The sequence below is a fragment of the Cervus elaphus genome, chromosome 13, assembly GCF_910594005.1.
Source record: "Cervus elaphus chromosome 13, mCerEla1.1, whole genome shotgun sequence".
NCBI classification, from domain to species: Eukaryota; Metazoa; Chordata; class Mammalia; order Artiodactyla; family Cervidae; genus Cervus; species Cervus elaphus.
This window is the reverse complement of record NC_057827.1, coordinates 33,735,674-33,755,770: the sequence shown is the minus strand read 5'-3', so window position 1 is coordinate 33,755,770 and position 20,097 is coordinate 33,735,674. Positions and strand designations below refer to the sequence as shown.

Genomic DNA, 20,097 nt, shown 5'->3' with positions numbered 1-20,097 from the left:
CACTTGTGATCTGCAGGATGGTCACATGGAAGCCTATGGTCCAGTGTGACGTAGTGAAGATATGGCCAAGCTGAGCATGCCTTGTGACCCAGTGTGTGGCACAGCTCGGGGCGGGGGCGGGGGGCATCCCATAGAGGGGCTCCTTGTGAACTGGGAAAGCCTCCTGGAGGAACAGGGATTGAGGCTGGGGATTTGGATTGTTGAAAGTAAATATTGTTGGTTCTGATTTCCCCTAGAGACTCTAGGGATGAACTGGAAGGGTGCACAGTAGCAAGACTGGAAAGGAAGAATCAGTGAGGCTTAGTGACTTGATCAAGGCATGAACTGCCAGCACTGCTGGAGGGCAGGGCCTTCTTAGTCTCTGCTCAGCCTCTGGCCCTTTGAGAGGGAGCCCATGTGAAAGACACAGAGAGACAAAGATGTCTCTGATTTGTATCTTGTTGATTCATGGATATTTCCTGTGAATCAGGAATCAGCCCACCACCTTGTCCATGTTATTCATGGGAAGTAAACTAATCTCCATGGGCTTCCCTGGTGGCTCAGCGGTAAAGAATCTGCCTATAATGCCGGAGATGCGGGTTTGATCCCTGGGTCAGGAAGATACCCTGGTGAAGGAAATGACAGCCCACTCCAGTATTCTTGCCTGTGAAATCCCAAGGACAGAGGAGCCTGACGGGCTACAGTCAGTGGTGTCCCAAAGAGTTGGAAACAACTTAATGACTGAACAACAACAACAGCAACAAGCTAATCTTTGTACATGCAGAAAAGCCCTCTAGTCAGAAATGCGTAGCTTGATGGATTTTCACAAAGTGAACATATCCATGTAGCCAGCACTTACTTGAAGAAACAGGAGAGTGCCAGGGGCCAGCCCCCGTCCCCAGACCCCCTTCGAGTGACTGCATCACCTCCCACTCCCTCCACCCCACAATCACCATCCTGACTCTTAACATCGTAGATTTTGTTTTGCCTGCTTTCTAAATTTATAGAAATGGAATCTGTATAGTATGTACTCTTGTGTCTCCTCTTTACATTTTTAATATATATTCAAATCCATCTACATTAAAATTTATTTGGCTATCTCAGTATTTTTAAGAAAGAGAATAAAATGTATTTATAATTAAGAAAACATAAACTTGGGTTTTTTGTGCTATTTTTTTGTTTTTTCTTTTTTAGTAAATACAGATGAGCAGAAAGCAAGCAGCCAGGGATCCCTAGTGTATCTCTAAGTCCTGCCTGCTAACCTTGTAGATGCAGGCCCTGCCCTCACTGAGGTGCCCAGGGGAAGGGGTACTTTGTGCTCAGGATGCTGATGCTGTAGGAACTTGGAGCAACCGTGTTTTTCCCTGGTCTGTGTCTCTGTTCTCTTTGGTCCTCAAAGTACCTGAAATTGGAAAATGGTGATGTGAACATATAGGCTTCGAACGGATCTTTGGAGAAACAAACTTAACATTACAAAAGAATCTTGAGAGAGGTATAGTACAGTTTTGTCATAAATTCCTCATTAGTACTGATGTACAGTCTAACTTTTTTTTCACCTGTCTTAATGCAAAAATTGAGCATTAAACATTAAACCTCCCCTGTGGTCTAGTGGTTAGAGTTCAGTGCTTTCACCACCGCGGCCCAGGTTCAGTTCCTAGTCAGGGAAAACGTTCTTGGCTTCCCTTGGTGGCTCAGTTGGTAAAAAGTCTGTCTGCAATGCAGGAAACCCAGGTTCGATCCCTGGGTAGGGGAGATCTCCTGGAGAAGGAAATGGCAACCCCCAGTCCAGTATTCTGGCCTGGAGAATTCCATGGACAGAGGAACCCGGTGGGCTATAGTCCATGGGGTCACAAAGAGGCACAAAGAGTCAGACACGACTGAGTGACTGACACTTTCAATGCAAAAATTGAGCCATCAAATAGAGAAAGTTTTCCTTAAAAGTGATCACGTGAAAGATCATCTTTGGTTCTAAGTTTGGTTGTCATCAGGAACGAGGTAGGAGCACAGTGATACACGCAGAACTCCTTAGATGATGGTATTAATGTATTTTAATGTATTTTACTGGAATTTCTGAAAGGAAGATCGGGGCTGAACTTAAACAAGCTTTTATTTTTATGTAGGAATAACTGGCTCAGGATTTCCCTTTGATTTTGGACGTATTCCCTATAAAGGAAAGCGCCCTTTGAAGGAAATGATTGGATCATACAAAAATCGCCACAGTATTGGTGACCCTTCACCCGAGGTGCCATCAGGCAGTGGCAGCGCCAGCAAGCCGGCCTCTGAGATGCAGCTGCTTGTCCAGAACCAGCAGGAAGAGCTAGAAAGGTTAAGAAAAGACTTAGCCAGTCAGAAGGTAATTCTCCTTCCTCAACGTTTGTGTCGTATTTCACATCAGTAGGCCAGGGACCGGAGGAGAAAAACCCGGCTCTCTTATTTCTCTGACTCTGTTATTTCCCAGAAGGTGCTTTTCCCCTAAGAGTTATGTATTACCGTGGCCGCTGATGTAGGCACTACTGCTCTGCTTGGTCGTTTACTCACAGATACTTGAAATTCTGAGGAGTGTGAGACCCTTAGCGTGAACCGGGGAGCATGTTGTCTGCACCTCGCCCACTCTCTGAGCGTAATTCCAGCCCAAGCCCTGTGAACAGTTTTTTTTTTAAGAGTTTCCACATCCTGTTAAATAGCAGCTTTTTTTGAGCTGATCACACCTAATTATACTTAATTCCTCAGCAGATCAGTGAACTTAGAGCTGAGATGTTTTAATATGGATGAATGTTCACTGGGAACCATTGCTAATTGCAGTCTGCCTGTCCACCATTTCCTGCTTCCTATCATTGTTCTCTGCAGACAGCCTTTATGGAACAAATATTTTTCCTTCTCTATTTTTTGAGATCCTTCAAGAGGAAGTTGGATATTAAAGTATTTCCATTAAATTTCTGCATTTGCTCAAACTCTAATGGTTGCTCTGTGTAGACTTGTCGTGACCTCTGCTTTTCCTCCCATCCCTGCTCCCTGATCCGTCTTCCCTGGCTCCCAGGAGCTCGTGCGGCTGCTGCAGCAGACGGTGCGGTCCTCCCAGTACGACAAGTACTTCACAAGCAGCCACCTCTGTGACGGGGTCCCGCAGGACACACTGGGGCTTCTGCACCAGAAGGACGACCAGATTCTGGGCCTCACCAACCAGCTGGAGAGGTTCAACCAGGAGAAGGACAGTCTTCAGCAGGAAGTGAAGATGCTGAAGAGCAAAGTGGGTGAGCTCAGCGAGCGGCTGGGGATGCTGATGGAGACCATCCAGGCCAAGGACGAGGTCATCATGAAGCTCTCCCGGCAGCTCAGCGAGTGCGAGGGCAGCGCGTCCTCCCCGACCTGTGTGCCTGGCTCTCCCGCGGCCGCCCCCGCGGGCAGGGACCAGCTGGAACTGGACTGGCTGAAAGTAAGAGCAGGGCCTGGGTGCCTGTTATGGGAAAAGAAACCCCAGATCCGCTAACAGTCTGTCCATTGATGTCACTCTAGAGCACCTGGCCTCGGTGAGCTAGTTTGGCGTGACAGCAAAGCAGCTGTGCCCTTTAAAAAAAAAAAAAAGTGTCACAAGACTCCTGGTCAGATAACTATTAGTTTCCTAAGAAGCTTCCATGGAAAATGAAAGTCTGAGTCCATCGATGTCGCCATAGCTCAGAACAGTTTCAGATCTTTCCCCTCCCTTGCAGCTGTGACTTCTCTATTTATACACCCTTAGAACTTCTTTATTCCATGTAACCTCTGGTGGCTGTTTTTTGCCTCCTCTGTGCATGGACCGTCACCAGCACAGCCGCCTTGGCAAACCGTGGAGGCCAGGTGAGGGAGCATCGTTCCTGACCGCTGGCGTGGGCTCAGGTGGAAAAGTGGACCCTGGCTCCCAGCATACTTGGGAGAAGGGCCTTCACAGAGTCAGTTGCCCCCATGCCTAAGGCAGGGGTGTCCTGACGCCCAGCAGGGAGGGCAGAGTCTCCTCCCCATGTGCCTCTCTGGGCTGCCCCTGAGGACAGGAGGCTGGTTCCTGACCAGAGGTGGCTCTCCCTGTCACAGCTGGGGTGGTGACCAGCAGATGAGCACAGAACACGCTGCGAGGCAGGGGGCAGGTGACTGTCCTGTGGAGAAACCTACCTGGCCCCAGGGAAGAGCTGAAAAGCATTGGGACACTGTCAGCCAGGCCACTGAGAGGGCCCCCAAAGTTTTTCTGCCATCAGTTCTCGATTTGGAGAAGTTTCAGATGGAGATGTGTCCCCTAGGATAGAGGCATTTGGTATAACCCAGACCCGAGCTGTCCCCACACAGATCTGCAACTATCCGTCCCAGCTGGCCCCAAAGTCTTCCTCAGCTGGCTGCAGTTAATGTGGCACCGAGGATATTTTGTCCCCAAATGCAGTTTATCGTTGAAGGGCAAAGGCTTGCCACTTTTGAGATCGTTACTGAGCCTGCTTCATGCCTAGCAGTCCCTGTCATGCAGTGTCAATGAACTGGATGACTGTTAGTCATACCTGGACCTTAAAGATAACTCTTAAATGGAAAGTAAAACTCTGGAATAATAGGCGACTTTGTTGAAATGTTTGTGGCCTCCTGTGGTCACCACTTCTTAGGGACAGCACCCAGTAGAAATGTGAGGCCAGAAGGATTTATTGGTGAGAAAAACCAAAAGGGCAACAGCAGCACCAAAGCCCTCAATCTCTTTACTTTATAATTATAACTGCTACAAAAATAGCCGTGTTAAGAAAAAAGAAAAAGGTCTTGGTTAGTGTTGCCAGTAAAAGTTGGTTTTGTGTATACATGCAAGCTAGAGTGTACCCAACCTTAAATATACATCCCTTTCGTACAGTTTTTTTTAGAGTCCCTTTTTATAGTCTTTTTTCACATCCCTTTTTACAGTCTGATATTTAAGGTCGGCTGAATTTTTTTATTATTAATTATTTGTATTTATTTGGATGTGTCAGGCCTTAGTTGCGGCACATGGGCTCTTCAGCCTTCATTGCAGCACATGGGGTTTTTAGTCGCCTTCTGTGACCTCTGAATTGCAGCCTGTGGGACCTGGTTCCCTGACCAGGGATTGAACCCAGGCCCTCTGCATTGCGAGTGCGGGGTCTTAATCACTGGACCACCAGGGAAGTCCCTCAACTGAATTTTATGTTTTGCAAGCATATCTGTCTTTGGTAGTATTTAGAGAGAAGCACCAGGGTGTTTGGTTTCCAGGCTGCAGTGAGTGGTGCTCTGCAGGGGAGCACGTTTTACCAGCGAGTGGAACCACGGTGTATGTCGGGGCGTGCAGGGGGTATTCCACATTATCCACCTTTTGATTCTGTCATCATTATTTAATCAGCCTCTCTCTTCTTTCCTGTGATTTGCTGTTACATGAATAACTTCATACATACAGCTTTTCCTGCTTAGTACTCATTCATTCAGCCAGATGGCCATGGGGTGGGCTTTGTACTCTGCACAAAGCAGACAGTCTGTGTCCTCCTGGAGCTCAGAGTTTAGTTTAGAAAGCATGAAAATGAAAAAAGCAGAATCACAACTGTAATAAACACCAATGAGGAAGGGGATGTGGCCCAGTATGGTGAGGTGGTTTAGATTGAGCCTGGGCTCTGAAGCCAAACTTGGTTATATTCAAATCCAGCCTTACCACTAATGACCTCTGACCTGAGGCAGGCTGGTTCACCTCATCTGAGAAATGGCACTCACCTCATAGAGTCTTGTAAGGGTTTAAAGAGGTAGTCCATGTAAAGCCTTCACAGAACACCTGGTATCCCACAGAGTTTTGTTTTAATCATTATTTTTTTGGCTGCATCAGGTCGTAATTGCAACGTGTGAGATCTTTCACTGCAGCTCGTGGCTCCAGAGCGTGGGCTCAGTAGCTGTGGCATGCGGGCTTAGTTGCCCCACTGCATGTGGGATCTTAGGTCGTTGACCGGGGTGGGACCCTGGTCCTCTGGGTTGGAAAGCAGATTCCTAACCACTGGACCACCAGGGAAGTCCCCCTGCTAGAGTCTTAAGTGAAGACTGTGATTGTCGTTCTAGAGAAAGAATCCTTGAGGTGCACTGTCAGGACTTCCTTAGACTCAAGCACGAAGTCTAACTCAAAGACATGTGTCCTGCCCCCCCGACCCACCTTGTACTGCCCAGTCTGTGCCCGTCACGGTCCAGTGTATTCTTCAGTTGCCCTCTAGCTCACCTTCCTTCAGTCAGCCTGCCGTTTGGTGATGTTTGCTCATTGTTTCCAAATACGAGCGCTTCCAGACACCAGAAGAAAGGAGAACGTCATGATTTAGATCAGAAAAGGAAGTCTGTGGACCTCCTTCAGGGTCTGACAGTGGCTGTCTCCAGTCCTTTTCATGACATGTGGTCTTGCTGAGACTGAGAATGTGTGATGCAGATCAGAGCTCAGGTGGGAGTTGGAGGCCAAGCACCCTGGCCAGGGGCCCAGCAGGCCTGCCTCCCAGACCCACACTTAGTCATCGCACGGCCTGCCTGTGACAGCTCTTCAGTTAGGAAACAGAGATGATGAGCAGTTGCCAGAGAGTAGGGTTGTGAGGTTTAAGTGAGATTGAGGGTCTCTCCCATGCTTAGCTGCTCTGTAAGTGTTAGCGATTATAGGGACTGTGGGAACATTTTCATTCTTCTGTGTTTTCAAGGGAAATTGTATGCCGCCTCGTTGGTTCCCAGTTTGGAGATGTGGGCATCTCTGGACACATCTCTGGGGAGGGGCCGCAGTCTCTGTCCTGGGACAGCACAAAGGTCAGGGCCTTTCTTGACTGCCTTCGCCTTGGACCAAGGTGGTCGTTGACCACCCTTGGAACTATTGTGAATAGTTCCTCCTGAGGTTGAGGGATCAGCGATTCCTCGGGAACTTCACACAGAGTAGGGGACAAACACATTTGTAAAAGACTGGATTTGGTAGGGAGCATGTAGAGATCACTGCCAGAATTGTCTCAAAGATCACCTTTCCCTTCCTTTGCTCAGAGTTTCAAGGGCTGAAGCTAACACACAGCATCTGCTTCTGCCAGATCTGAACTTTGAATTGGACCTGGTGAACTTGTCACTAGCTTGTGACGTTCTCTCCTTTTTCTTCTTTATTTCTTTATTTTTGACTGTGCTGGGTCTCCTTGGCTGCACGTAGGCTTTCTCTAGTTGTGGTGCGCGGGCTTCTCATTGTGGTGGCTTCTCCTGTTGTGGCGCATGGGCTCTGGAGCGTGCAGGCTCAGTAGTTGTGGCTCATGGGCTTAGTTGCTCTGTGGCATGTGGAATCTTCCCGGACCAGGGCTTAAACCTGTGTCCCCTGTTTTGGCAGGCAGATTCTTAACCACTGGACCACCAGGAAAGTCCTTATGATGTTCTCTTAAAACATAAAGCAAACGTGTCAAGAGTTAACCACTGGAAAATTTAGGTGAAGGGTATATTGTGTTTATTGTACTTTTCTTCCAACTTTTCCATAAGTTTGAAATCTTTTTAATGTAAAAAAAATTGAGGAACATAATCTCTTAAGTGCCTTATACATTGTAGGCTATAGGTATTCATTATTAAGTGTAATTCTTAAGAACATTGTATATATGTATAGCCTTTTCTACATAAACTGGATAAGTAAAAATGAGAATGGACAGAAAGTTTGTTCAGTTTCTCTAGTTAAAAAACAAGATGAATATAAGGCATTACCTTTTGTACCACCTCAGTGTATGTGGGTAGATAAAATATTTGCATAGATTTAGGGCATAAGTCCTACTTATTTCTTCTAAGGTCAGTTGAGAAAAATCACCACCATCAAGTAAATTTATTTCCCGATCTCCTTCATTATGCAGTGGTGCCTACTTTCCTTCCCCTGCCAAGGGTGGCCATAAAGCTTAATCAGAAAGTGCCTAATAATCATTTTCAGTTCCTTAGAACTTGCTCTAACTTAGAAAGGGCTAGCCGCAGCGTCCCCTTTGGGCTTCCATGGTAGCTCAGCTAGTAAAGAATCCACCTGCAATGTAGGAGACCCTGGTTCGGTTTTCGGGTTGGAAAGACCCCCTGGAGAAGGGAACGGCTACCCACTCCAGTATTCTGGCCTGGAGAATTCCATGGACTGTATAGTCCATGGGGTCGCAAAGAGTCAGACACGATTGAGCAACTTTCACTTTCAGAAAGGGCTATTTGATTGGTAAGGCAGCAAAATATTAATTATAAAGGATAATCAACATTCAACCAGTGTGAGTCGATGAACTTTTTTTTTTCCAACAGGATAATCTACAGGGGTACAAAACCCAAAATAAATTTCTAAATAAGGAAATCTTGGAACTTGCAGCTCTACGGAGAAATGCAGAAAGAAGAGAGAGGGATCTGATGGCAAAGGTAGGTCAGGGTGCGTACATTCTGTCCTCAGGTGGGAGATGATGTGATTCAGAAACTATTCAAAAATGAACATGCTTTCAAATCAGTTCAACCCCCATGCTTGAAGGGATATGATTACTGATACCAAAATGTATTTAAAATGTATATAGTGATAGCACTGTTTAATTTCACTTTGTGATGAAGACAGTAGAAATGCCCTGAGATGTGGGTTTTATTCACAGGTGTAATGAACTTTATAGAAAAAAAAGACACAGTTCTGAGGTCCCCCAAATTAAGGTTGTTTGGATTTTTTGATTTATGCTTTTGAGTTGTGTGAGTCAGTTCCGTGTCTGTAAGTGGGGGTGGTGAGCATGATGCCGTCTCTGAATCTGATAGGGTTGTTGTGAGAGTCAGATGTGACTATGCTGATAACTCATTTGGTAAAGAATCCGCCTGCAATGCAGGAGACCCCAGTTCAATTCCTGGGCCAGGAAGATCTGCTGGAGAAGGGATAGGCTACCCACTCCAGTATTCTTGGGCTTTCCTTGTGGCTCAGCTGGTAAAGAATCCACCTGCAATGCGGGTTTGATGTAAATCTGAGTTTGATCCCTGGGTTGGAAAGATCTCCTGGAGAAGGGAAAGGCTACCCACTGCAGTATTCTGGCCTGGAGAATTCCATGCACTGTATAGGCCATGGAGTTGCAGAGAGTTGGACATGACTGAGCAACTTTCCCTTTCATTTCTCTTTCAAAGAGGGCTTTGCGAAGTGTACAGACATCATAGATATTCCAGTGATAATCAAATGAAATTCAGTGACACTGTGTCGGCAGCTATTAAATGCCTCATATACCTTTTGAACAGTCCCCAGAGCATCTTCCCAGGCCTTGTTCCTGCATGTTTTTGAGGGATGTGTTGATTTGTCTGATAAGGTAGCAGATGGGAGCTGGTGCTGGGTCATAGCATCCTAGGAAAGTATTGAAATACCATAAGGTGACTGCTTGGGGCCTGTGTGCCAAGTCGTGCTCAGCTTGACCTCAGTAATGAGTGTGTGGCCTGGTTTCTGCTGTTCACCTCAACGCTGTCCAGAACTCATGTGTTGACATGCAAAAGCCTTATTACCAGTACTTCTGTGCTTATTACTTTATTACCAGTACTTCCCCCAGAGGGAAGAGGGGGCTCAGTGGACCATTTAGATAAGACAAGTGGCCTGTGGCATAAATTCATCTCTTGCCTGGGATATAGTCTCTCTCTGGCTCACTTCCTAGTGGTTCTGGGCTTGTCATTCATTGATTGCTTGAGGTACTTGAGGATTGCTCTTCCTGTGTGTCTGTCTGGAAGGAGGTAACTCCCACATTCTCTGCAGTATTCTAGCCTGGAAGCCAAGCTCTGCCAGATAGAAAGCAAATACTTGATACTGCTCCAAGAAATGAAGACCCCAGTTTGCTCAGAAGAACAGGGGCCTGCTCGGGATGTCATAGCCCAGCTGCTGGAGGACGCTCTGCAGGTTGAGAGTCCAGAGCATCCAGAGCAAGCGTTCATTAAACCTCATCTTGTCAGGTAAAGATGCTCGTGACTCCTGGGGGTGGTGGGACCCATTTCTCAAGCCCCGCTTTAAGCACAGTAGCCACTTACCAAGAACTTTACACAGTTCTCCGTGTCTCCTTCGATACTCATGACAATGACTGTCAGTCATTAGAATAGGTAATCTCATCAATCTTGCTGTCATAATCAAGTAACAGAGCTGGGATTCAGCCCAGGTCTTTTGATTTCAAGACTTTTCTTGCATGTACCGTGCCACCGTGGATGCTAGCCAGTCTTGCTATAAGAGGAGCCAGTCCTCCGAGGAGTAGAATCTTCTCCAGAGACCCATGGGTACAACTGCACTCATGGGGAGTTTGAAAGCAAAGGAGCCCCTAAGTGGGTAACTGGGCCTTCTCTGTAAGGGAAGCACACTTGGGTAACCTGATCCAGTGGTTCAGAACTCACTGAGGGTCTGATTCAAGCCATGGAGACACTTGGCCCCAAAATGCGGTTGGACATACACACAGTATTGCATATGTTTTTCAGAAAATCACGGAGTCTGGCAGCCTGTGATGTATCTTGGATTAAGAACCTTCATATCCTAGTTTCTAAAAAATGAGTTTCATGAAATATTGGCAGGAGAAGTCTGTGAATGCACTTAGTCCAGTCTCCTCCTGTTTCCACCCCTACTCTGCCTGGCTTCTCCTGCCCCACCCTGGTCCCAGGGGAAGCCCTGCCTCAGCCCGACCTGCTCTTTCCCTTCTCTGTGCTTACAGCACTGGCCTGCCTTGTCCATGCTACTCAGATGACAGGTAAAAAATATGCTGTTGGAATGCAACCAATGCCATTGTCACAAAACTACTGAGGTCTGTGTGCCAGGAGCTGTGCCACTGCTCATGTTTAACACTTAGTGAGGAGGGTGTTTTTATCCTCAGCAAATGCTGAAGCTGGGGTCAGGGAGGTGATGTAACTTTCCCAGGTCACACAGCCAGGGAGTGGCCAGGACAGGACCCCAGTCTGGGCAGCCAGGCTCCCCACGCTGTGCTCTCCTGCTGTGTTTTGGGAGTGGGGTTTGGGGACTGACTCCCATGAGGACAGAGCCCAGCTATCTGCCCATCTGTTGTATGTTTTCACACTTTCTGTATAAGTAGAATAATAACTGTGTATACTGAGTTACTTTTAAGTTTTCATTATGGAATTTCAAAGTAGTAGCATCATATGACACCCCGGTATGTAACTGTTACCCAATAATTTAACAATTATTAACATTTTGCCAATCTTGTTTCTTCTTATCCTCTCCCTCTGAAATTTTTTTTCTGATATATTTTAAAGCAAGGACCAGACATGTCATTTCTGCTTTCAGCACTTCAATGTGTACCTCTAATTGAAGACACTTTTTAATATGCTAATCCTACCATATTCATACCTTTTTGTGACTTATTTCTTTCAACATGGTTTTCTGAAATTATACAGATGGGTTTATGTAGCCCCTGAGCAGTTTTTTTATCTGCCTTACACAGCTTCATTGTATATCACTTTTTTATTCCTTTGTCTCATGGTAGACACTTAGAGTAGTTCTGTTTTTTCTTTTTACAAACTGTGATGCACTAGACATCAGTGGCATGTGTATCCATGTGTCCATGTGTTGGCGTGAGAGTTTCTCCAGTGCTGGATGTGCTTATCTTCAGCTCTGCTGGATCCGGTTTTCAGAGTGCTCCTACAGGTTTACGGACTCAGCAGCAGTGTGTGAGAGGCCTCCTTTTGGTTTCCTGTGACTGCCATCACCATCATTGTGTTAAGTTGCTAAGTTTGTGATACATATTTACTGTGTAACGGTTCTGTAGGTCAGCAGTCCAGCATGGTCTTGCTGGATGAAATCAGGGTATCAGCAGGGCTGTGTTCCTTCCTGGAGGTTCTAGGAGACAGTTTGTGTCCTTGCTTACTCAAGTTGTTGGAAGGATACACTTCCTTCTGGTTGTAGGGCTAGGTCTCTGTTTTCTTGCTGGTCATCAGGTGTGGCCATTTCCAGCTCCTCGAGGTCACCTGTTTTCCTTGGCTTGTGGCTGCCTTCTTCCATCTTCAGAGCCAGCAACCATGGGTCCAAGCCCTGTCCCACTTCACATCCCTCTGACTCTTCTTCCTTTGTCACATCTCTCTGGCCCACTCTCCTACTTTCCTCTTCGACTTTAAGGGCTCCTGTGATTACTGTGGTCCCACCTGGGACATCCAGGATAACCTCGCTGTCTTAAGGGCCATAGCTGTAATTCCACACATGGTGTACCTCTTGCCACTAAATGTGACATATTCGCAGATTCCAGGGAAGTCTTTGGGGGCCATTATTCTGCCTACCATAGCTTTAATTCTTTTTCATCCCTAGTATCTTACTAATGTAATGTTTTCTCCCTTGTCTTTTTACTTTTTAAAATGGTATTTTTTGAGCATAAGTGTTATGCATGTGTATATGTATGCTATATAAACATACATGCACATGTATTAATATATTAATGTAGCCAAATTTATCAGCCTTGTGTTTGCAGTCTTGCTTGTATTTTCTGTGCTTTTTACATTGAGTGCTTCGACCATCTAGAGTTGATTTTTTTTTGCCTGTGTAGTATCAAGAAGGGATCTAAAGCAGTTTTTTCCATACAGATAGCCAGTTATTCTCACCAGTTATTTATTGAGAAGTTAATTATTTCCTCACTGAATTGAAATGCCTGGTCATATATCACAGTGCCGTTTAGATATGAGTAGATTTCTAGGTTCTTTTTCATGTTTCACTGACCTTTTTGCCAGATTGCATCATTTAACTTTTCGTTTTTTTCCTCAACAGTGAATATGACATTTATGGGTTTAAGACTGTCCCAGAGGATGACGAGGAAGAGAAGTTGGTCGCCAAAGTCCGGGCATTGGACCTGAAGACCCTCTACCTCACAGAAAACCAGGAGGTCTCCACTGGGGTCAAGTGGGAAAACTACTTTGCGAGCACAGTGAACAGGGAGATGACGTGTTCCCCAGAATTAAAGAACCTGGTCCGTGCGGGCATCCCACACGAGCACCGTTCCAAGGTGTGGAAGTGGTGTGTAGACCGTCACATCAAGAAGTTCAAGGACAGCACTCAGCCCGGTTACTTCCAGACTTTGCTTCAGAAGGCGCTGGAGAAACAGAACCCAGCCTCCAAGCAGATCGAGCTGGACCTGCTGCGGACTCTGCCCAACAACAAGCATTACTCATGCCCCACCTCGGAAGGCATTCAGAAGCTGCGCAACGTCCTGCTCGCCTTCTCCTGGCGGAATCCAGACATCGGCTACTGCCAGGGTCTCAACAGGTAGGTCCCCAGCCCACGGAGGGCTCCTCTTTGTTCTTAAGATAACTTATAGCTCCAGGGACTGCCTGATAGCCCCCTTCCCTTCCTGGTAAGCCAAGAAAAGCCAATCTTTTAAGGGAAAGAAGTACTAATAGCTGCAGTAAGCTAATTTGAATTATGCACCATCCCCAATTCTAGAATAATTGAGAAAAACAAGCATGCTTTCGAAGTCTTAAGAACACCAAACTATTTGAAACAACTAGGTTTCTCATTTATTAGATTTCCTTGCTGTTGTCCTCACACTCAGGTTTTGATCTGCTGTTTGCATTCATTCATTTAAAATGCATGATGTGACAACAAGGGCACTCCCTGTTTATACAGGATCTTTGTCAGTCATGAGGTTGCCCCAGACAGTTTTTCAGCTGGTCAAAACCTAGCCCTTGAAGAGCCCAAACATGTTTTCTTTTGGACTAGAGTCTTCTGCAGGTCTGGCATGCTTCCCTGCTTCCATAGGCAAAGGACACTGAAAAGCCTCTCACCTTCTCTTAACAATCCAGGCTCCTTATTCTGAGCTGAGCTGCACCGGCATGAGGCCACGGGAGGTACTGAGGTCTGTTCTCTGTGAAGCTGCTCGCTGTCATTGGACTTTGAGTGCTAGTGGCTGATTTTTACCTCTGTCTGTCTCTTACCTGTGCACTCCTGCCGCTTCTACTCACTGCTGTCATTAGAGTCCATTTATATCCCTCCCAAAGTAGATAATCCAGCTTGCTAGAAATACGAACAAAGAATGAAGAAGCTTCATGTGTGATCTTTAGCAGTTCTCCTGTAAGTCAAGTGCATGCATTGAGTTTTGAATGCTGACATTTATTCTAGCAGCTCTTGGGCCTTTTTTAATCCTCATCCATGCTGGATACAGACCTCTGGATCTGGACTGTCTTTTGCATCTGAAATGAGAGCATTGCAGGAAGAAGAGCTTAAGCTGGAATGTTAGTTGGTTAAGACCTGAAACCAGTGGTTTCTAGAAAGTCATTGTCTCTGTGGTGGTCAGGCCAGGGTCCCCTCTCTGTGCCCTGAAAGTAAGAGGGACTTCAACTGCTCCTCAATGGTCCCCTTTAAAAAAAAAAAAAAAAAAAGGCTATAAATAAGATATTGCCTAACAAAGCAGCCTTGTTTTGCTTAAATGGACAGTTCACACTGCATACTCAGTCTAAAAATTCCTGAAAGCTAAAACCTTCTGAAACTTCAGGCATCTTGGTGAGGACTTGAGCATGCCTGTTAGGGGTGCAGTAGCACCCCATTTATCTGACACTGGTATAGAATCAGCTCTTCCCCACATTAGGACACTTTCCAGCTTTAATTTAGACTTTCTGTGCATAATCACCGTTGGGACCTCTAAACTTTAACCATTTTACTGGATTTTTTTCCATGCACATTATTTTGTACACACATTCTGAGAACCCAGAACTTTAGCAGAACGCTAGCTTTTCTAACAGAGAAGGCAATGGCACCCCACTCCAGTACTCTTGCCTGGAAAATCCCAGGAACGGAGGAGCCTGGTAGGCTGCAGTCCATGGGGTCGCTAAGAGTCAGATACGACTGAGCGACTTCACTTTCACTTTTCACTTTCATGCATTGGAGAAGGAAATGGTAACCCACTCCAGTGTTCTTGCCTGGAGAATCCCAGGGACAGGGGAGCCTGGTGGGCTACCGTCTATGGGGTCGCACAGAGTCGGACACAAGTGAAGTGACTTAGCAGCAGCAGCAGCAACAGCATCCTTTTCTAAGTGATTCATGCCTATCATCATGAACATCAGTTAACTTAAAGTGATGTCTTTGAAGGCTCTGCGGATCTCAGTCTCTCTGCCCCTTCTTGTGGCGTCCTCAGGTGCTGTACACATCCTGTTTCTCCCTCCTTACCCATCTCTACTCTTTGTAACCTTTCTACTCTCCATCCCATTCATGCCGACTCAAGGCGTCCCCTTCCCAGTTTTTTTTTTTAACCTCTTAATTTGAGATTTCATTATAATTTTGTCCAAGGAAGAAAGCAAAAACAAATTCTGAGAAGTGACTTCAGGTCTCTCCCATAAGTGATGCACAAGCAGAAGTTCTCAGGTGTGTAGAGAGGGGCTTTTCTATTGTAGAGAGGGGCTTTTCTATTGTGTTTTCCTTCCCATCTTTCTGTCCCAAATGCCTGCTCAGAGCCAGACCTGATGAAGTTACTGGGTGAGTAACTTCTCGGTGGTGACAATGTCAAATATAGCCGGTCCCAGGTTTCCATTGTGAATGACCAAACAGCTGATACAAAGGCTTTCTTCCCCACCCCACGTGCATGCCGTGGATGCAGTGTTTTGAGAAAGCCCCCATGATGGTTCATTTGCGTGAAGCCCCATTTCAAGTAGATTGGTATCAAGAAAGTTGTTTTTAAACCATCGTTGTGTTCTTTCTCCCTTGTATTCAAATTCACCCCTTGATTTTTTGTGCATAAAAGGATTAGTTGGAACTTAAAAAACTCAAATTAGCTGCATTAGCAAAATCTTATCATGAAAAAAATTTTTTAAATGAGGCCGACTGGATCATTGGGAAATAATTTCATCATCTTTAAACAAAAAAGAAACGAAAGGGAGGGTGAATGTAGCTTTGCTTTTCAAACTAGGAAATGCTTCCCTTGCCACAAAATACTTACTTGGTGTTATTTCTTGGAGAGTGGAAGTTGCCATGGAGGCGTCTGTGAAGATGGGCTGTGCTGCCTGGGTCTGGGCCAGGGGGCTGGCGCTCACATTGTCCTTTGTTTGCTTGTAGATTGGTGGCCGTGGCCCTCCTGTACCTGGAACAAGAAGATGCCTTCTGGTGTCTAGTCACCATAGTGGAAGTTTTCATGCCTCGAGACTATTACACAAAGACTCTTTTAGGATCCCAGGTACTCTAAAAATATTGTGCTTCAGTCAGCAACTTGTAGAATTAGAGCTGAAATGTGACCTGAATTAAGCGTTGATTGGGGGGATGCTCCATGGGCATGACAAGGTGCACACGGAGGCCGCCCCATCCGCCCGCCCCCGCTTCCCCCAGCTTGGGTCGGGCTGCTCACAAGCCAGTGGGTGCCCGGTCGGGCTCACTCAGTGCCCTGGAAGCCAGCAGACCTGCTCTGTGGTCACTGCTCAGCACTGTCTCCCCTGGACTCTGCCTGGCTGGCTAAGCCACAGTTCAGGGGAGCCTGGGGAGCCTGGGTGTGTTCGCTCTGGTTCTCCAAGAGGCAGAGGCCAAGGCAGAAGCAGACATGCCAGAGACTATTGAGGGGAAAACCCATGAAGGATCAAGGGGAGGGATTGGGGAAAGCCAGGAGAACCCCCAGACCAGCGAAAGGAGGGAGGTTTGGGTGGTGGGGAAGACCCCAACCTGCTGTGCAGTTCTCAGAAAGTTTTGGTCAGGCCAGTGTGGAGTCCTTGAGCCAAGGTCACCTGTTAAAGTGCACACGAGACCCGCCTGCGTCTGTGCCCCTGCCCGGCTCGCTCACTGGCTGGAAACAGCAGGGACGACACGACTCCTGTGAACAATGTTGTAACAGGTCCGGAGGGACAGAGCTGCGGTCTCCAGCACCGCCCGCAGCAAGAGGTCCGAACAGCACAGTTCCTGCCCACCGCTCCTGGAGTCTGAAGCCAGGGGCCGGTAGGATGATGTGGGCTGGGAGGGCCCAGGGGTTCTGGCTCCACTGGTGACTTCCCACCTCAGGACCAGACCCTTGGCCCTTGCAGCCCAGGGCATCTCTTCCCGCGCTGAACTGGGGCTTCTGCTGTCGTTGGCTTCCAGATGGACTTTGCCTGCTCCCCGACTGGCAGCCCTCCTCCTCCTGTGTCTGACCTGTGTCCATGCCTCCTCCCCGAGAGCCCTGTGACTCCTGACTGCAGCTGGGCCTGTGTCCTGCCCTTCCCTGCTCTTCTCTGTTCCCTACAGCTGGATCTGCAGGCCCCGGGCCATCTCCCAGCCCGTGCATGGCCAGCAGAGGCACTGTGGGGAGCCTGGAGGAGGGCAGGGAGCTGAGGGCCATTCTCCCCTCTCTGCCTCGGGCACTTCCTGCCAGTGACTCTGTCTCCTCTGTGGCACCAGCTCCTGTCTGTGCCACTGGGGGCCCCCCTGCTCCAGCCTAGGGGTGGCTTCCTGCCCTGGCCTCTGGGCTACCTCACCATCAACTGCTTGACTTCTCGGCCTCCCTGTCACCAATGTGACCACTGCCCTGGGAAAATCCCTGTTGTAAATGTTTCGTGTGGTTTCTGTTGGCCTAGTTGGGCCCTGTGTTTTATTTGCATTTCTGTCTTTGGAGGGAACCCCCTTGTTGCCTTCTGTTAGCACCTGCACTGCCCTGTCACCCATAGTCCCCAGGCCAGGAATTGGGTCAGCCCACGCTCCCCCTTCCGGTCCCTCTGTGCCTCTGGAGTTGCTGTTTCTGATCACTGCCACCCGCCAGGTGGCTCAGATCTGTTCCCTTGTCCTCTCACCACTGTTAGGTCACCGTCCCCTCTCCTGCATCATTGAAGGTGCCTCTTCTTCTCTCTTTCTGCCTTTACCCACTCATCCTTCCCTCCATCTCACTCACAGATGCAGCCACAACCTCCCTGCGCTGGGCCCAGGCCTCTCACAGCCTTCCTCAAACTCTTTACTATCTGAGCCACCAGGGAAGCCCAATAGATATACTCACTGAAGTTAGCTAATACAGAAATGCATCAGTTCAGTTCAGTTCAGTTGCTCAGTTGTGTCCGACTCTTTGTGACCCCATGAACTGCAGCACGCCAGGCCTCCCTGTCCATCACCAACTCCTGGAGTCCACCCAAACCCATGTCCATCTAGTCAGTGATGCCACCCAACCATCTCATTCTCTGTTGTCCCCTTCTCCTCCTGCCCTCAATCTTTCCCAGCATCAGGGTCTTTTCCAGTGAGTCCATGCTTCTCATCAGGTGGCCAAAGTATTGGAGTTTCAGCTTCAACATCAGTCCTTCCAGTGAACACCTAGGACTGATCTCCTTTAGGATGAACTGGTTGGATCTCCTTGCAGTTCAAGGGACTCTCAAGAGTCTTCTCCAACACCACAATTCAAAAGCATCAATTCTTCGGTGCTCAGCTTTCTTTATAGTCCAACTCTCACATCCATACATGACTGCTGGAAAAACCACAGCCTTAACTAGACGGACCTTTGTTGGCAAAGTAATGTCTCTGCTTTTTAATATGCTGTCTAGGTTGGTCATAACTTTCCTTCTAAGGAGGAAGCGTCTTTTAATTTCATGGCTACAATCATCATCTGCAGTGATTTGGAAGCCCAGAAAATAAAGTCAGCCACTGTTTCTACTGTTTCCCCATCTATTTGCCATGAAGTGATGGGACCAGATGCCATGATCTTAGTTTTCTGAATGTTGAGCTTTAAGCCAGCTTTTTCACTCTCCTCTTTCACTCTCATCAAGAGGCTCTTTAGTTCCTCTTCACTTTCTGCCATAAGGGTGGTGTCATCTGCATATCTTGTTTGATATTTCTCCCGGCAATCTGGATTCCAGCTTGGGCTTCCTCCAGTGCAGCCTTTCTCATGATGTACTCTGCATATAAGTTAAATAAGCAGGGTGACAATATACAGCCTTGACATACTCCTTTTCCTATTTGGAACCAGTCTGTTGTTCCATGTCCAGTTCTAACTGTTGCTTCCTGACCTGCATACAGATTTCTCAGGAGGCAGGTCAGGTGGTCTGGTATTCCATCTCTTTAAGAAATGCATATTAAGAGGGAAATGAAAAGTCACCTGTTACCCTACCAACTTGAGAACCATAGTTAGCATTTTGATATATTTCGTTTTGACTTTTCCCCAATACATTTAAGTATCCAGATTCAGAGCCGATTATCCTGGCTGGTTCACATTCACATGACAGCACGAACATTTTCTCATAATGTTATCTCATTTTCAATGTCATATTTGGTAATATTCCATCGGTTGATTGGACATGAGGTGTTTAACTGGTTTTCTGTAACAGATGTTGTGTAAGGCCACTCTTCAAATGGGGATAGCCGTGTGTGTGTGGTCAGCCCCAGCGCCGTGCCTTGCAGATTGCCGTCAGCTGCCTCCTGCCGGAGCTGAGCACTGAGCCCCTTCACGCTGCACTGTCGTCCAGACACTCAGCAGCTTCTCCATCTGTCCCCTCGGCTGAGTGTACATTGTGTGCCAGGACCTCACTAGACGCTGGGGACACAGAGATGAATATAGTCATTCCACATCCTCTTGAGCTCAGAGAGCTGAACAGAGGCCTGAGCAGGCGTCCCCTGGCAGCCTTCCCCACACCAACCCTCTGCCAAGCCCCAGGCAGCCTCAAGAACAGGGCACCATCTGCCACCTACCTGGCAAGAAAGGCGTGTGCCTGGGTCTTCTCCCACTTCAAGGCCAGCTGACTGGTCCCTTCCTCTCAGGCACTTTCAGCCCAAGTCCTTCTAGGCAGAGGGCATCATATCGCCATCACTTGGCCCAATAGTCAGCTGTTGTCTCCCTTGGCTGTTTACAGCCTCTTAAAGCCAGTGTGCATGCATGCTAATGGCGTTAGTGGTAAAGAACCCACCTGCCAATGCAGGAGATATACGCAGGTTTGATCCCTGGGTCAGGAAGCTCCCCTGGAGGGGGGCGCTGCAACCCACGCCCATATTCTTGCCCAGAGAATCCCAAGGACAGAGGAGCCTGGCGGGCTATAGTCCATGGTGTCACAGTCAGACACAACTGAGCGACTTAGTATGCATGCAAAGGCAGCACCTGCTCCTGTTGTTTCTCGTCCCCAGCACTGGCCAGTGCCAAGTGTGAAGTGTGTGCAAGTGGGCAGTTGTTGTTTATCTGCTGAGGGATGGAATAGCACCAGCAGAAGTACCATCACTAGTGAGTGATGCTGACCTTCCCTGTAGGAGGGTCTGGGCTTCCAGGAAAACTGACCAAAGAGGATGCCCAGGTA

The 20,097-nt window shown here is 47.5% G+C and overlaps 1 protein-coding gene across 2 annotated transcripts in view; it reads left to right on the top strand.

The window, feature by feature from the left end:
* Positions 1–20,097, top strand: part of TBC1D2B (TBC1 domain family member 2B) — an 89,432-nt gene that overhangs the window by 58,009 nt on the left and 11,326 nt on the right. The window contains exons 5-10 of one of the 2 annotated variants that reach the window (XM_043922540.1): positions 2,151–2,332; positions 3,017–3,412; positions 8,221–8,331; positions 9,674–9,867; positions 12,662–13,156; positions 15,935–16,052. In XM_043922540.1, coding sequence (XP_043778475.1) covers positions 2,151–2,332; positions 3,017–3,412; positions 8,221–8,331; positions 9,674–9,867; positions 12,662–13,156; positions 15,935–16,052 — 1,496 coding nt within the window. Of the gene's footprint in view, positions 1–2,099; positions 2,333–3,016; positions 3,413–8,220; positions 8,332–9,673; positions 9,868–12,661; positions 13,157–15,934; positions 16,053–20,097 lie in introns of both variants that reach the window. The other variant, XM_043922539.1, reaches the window with a different exon arrangement.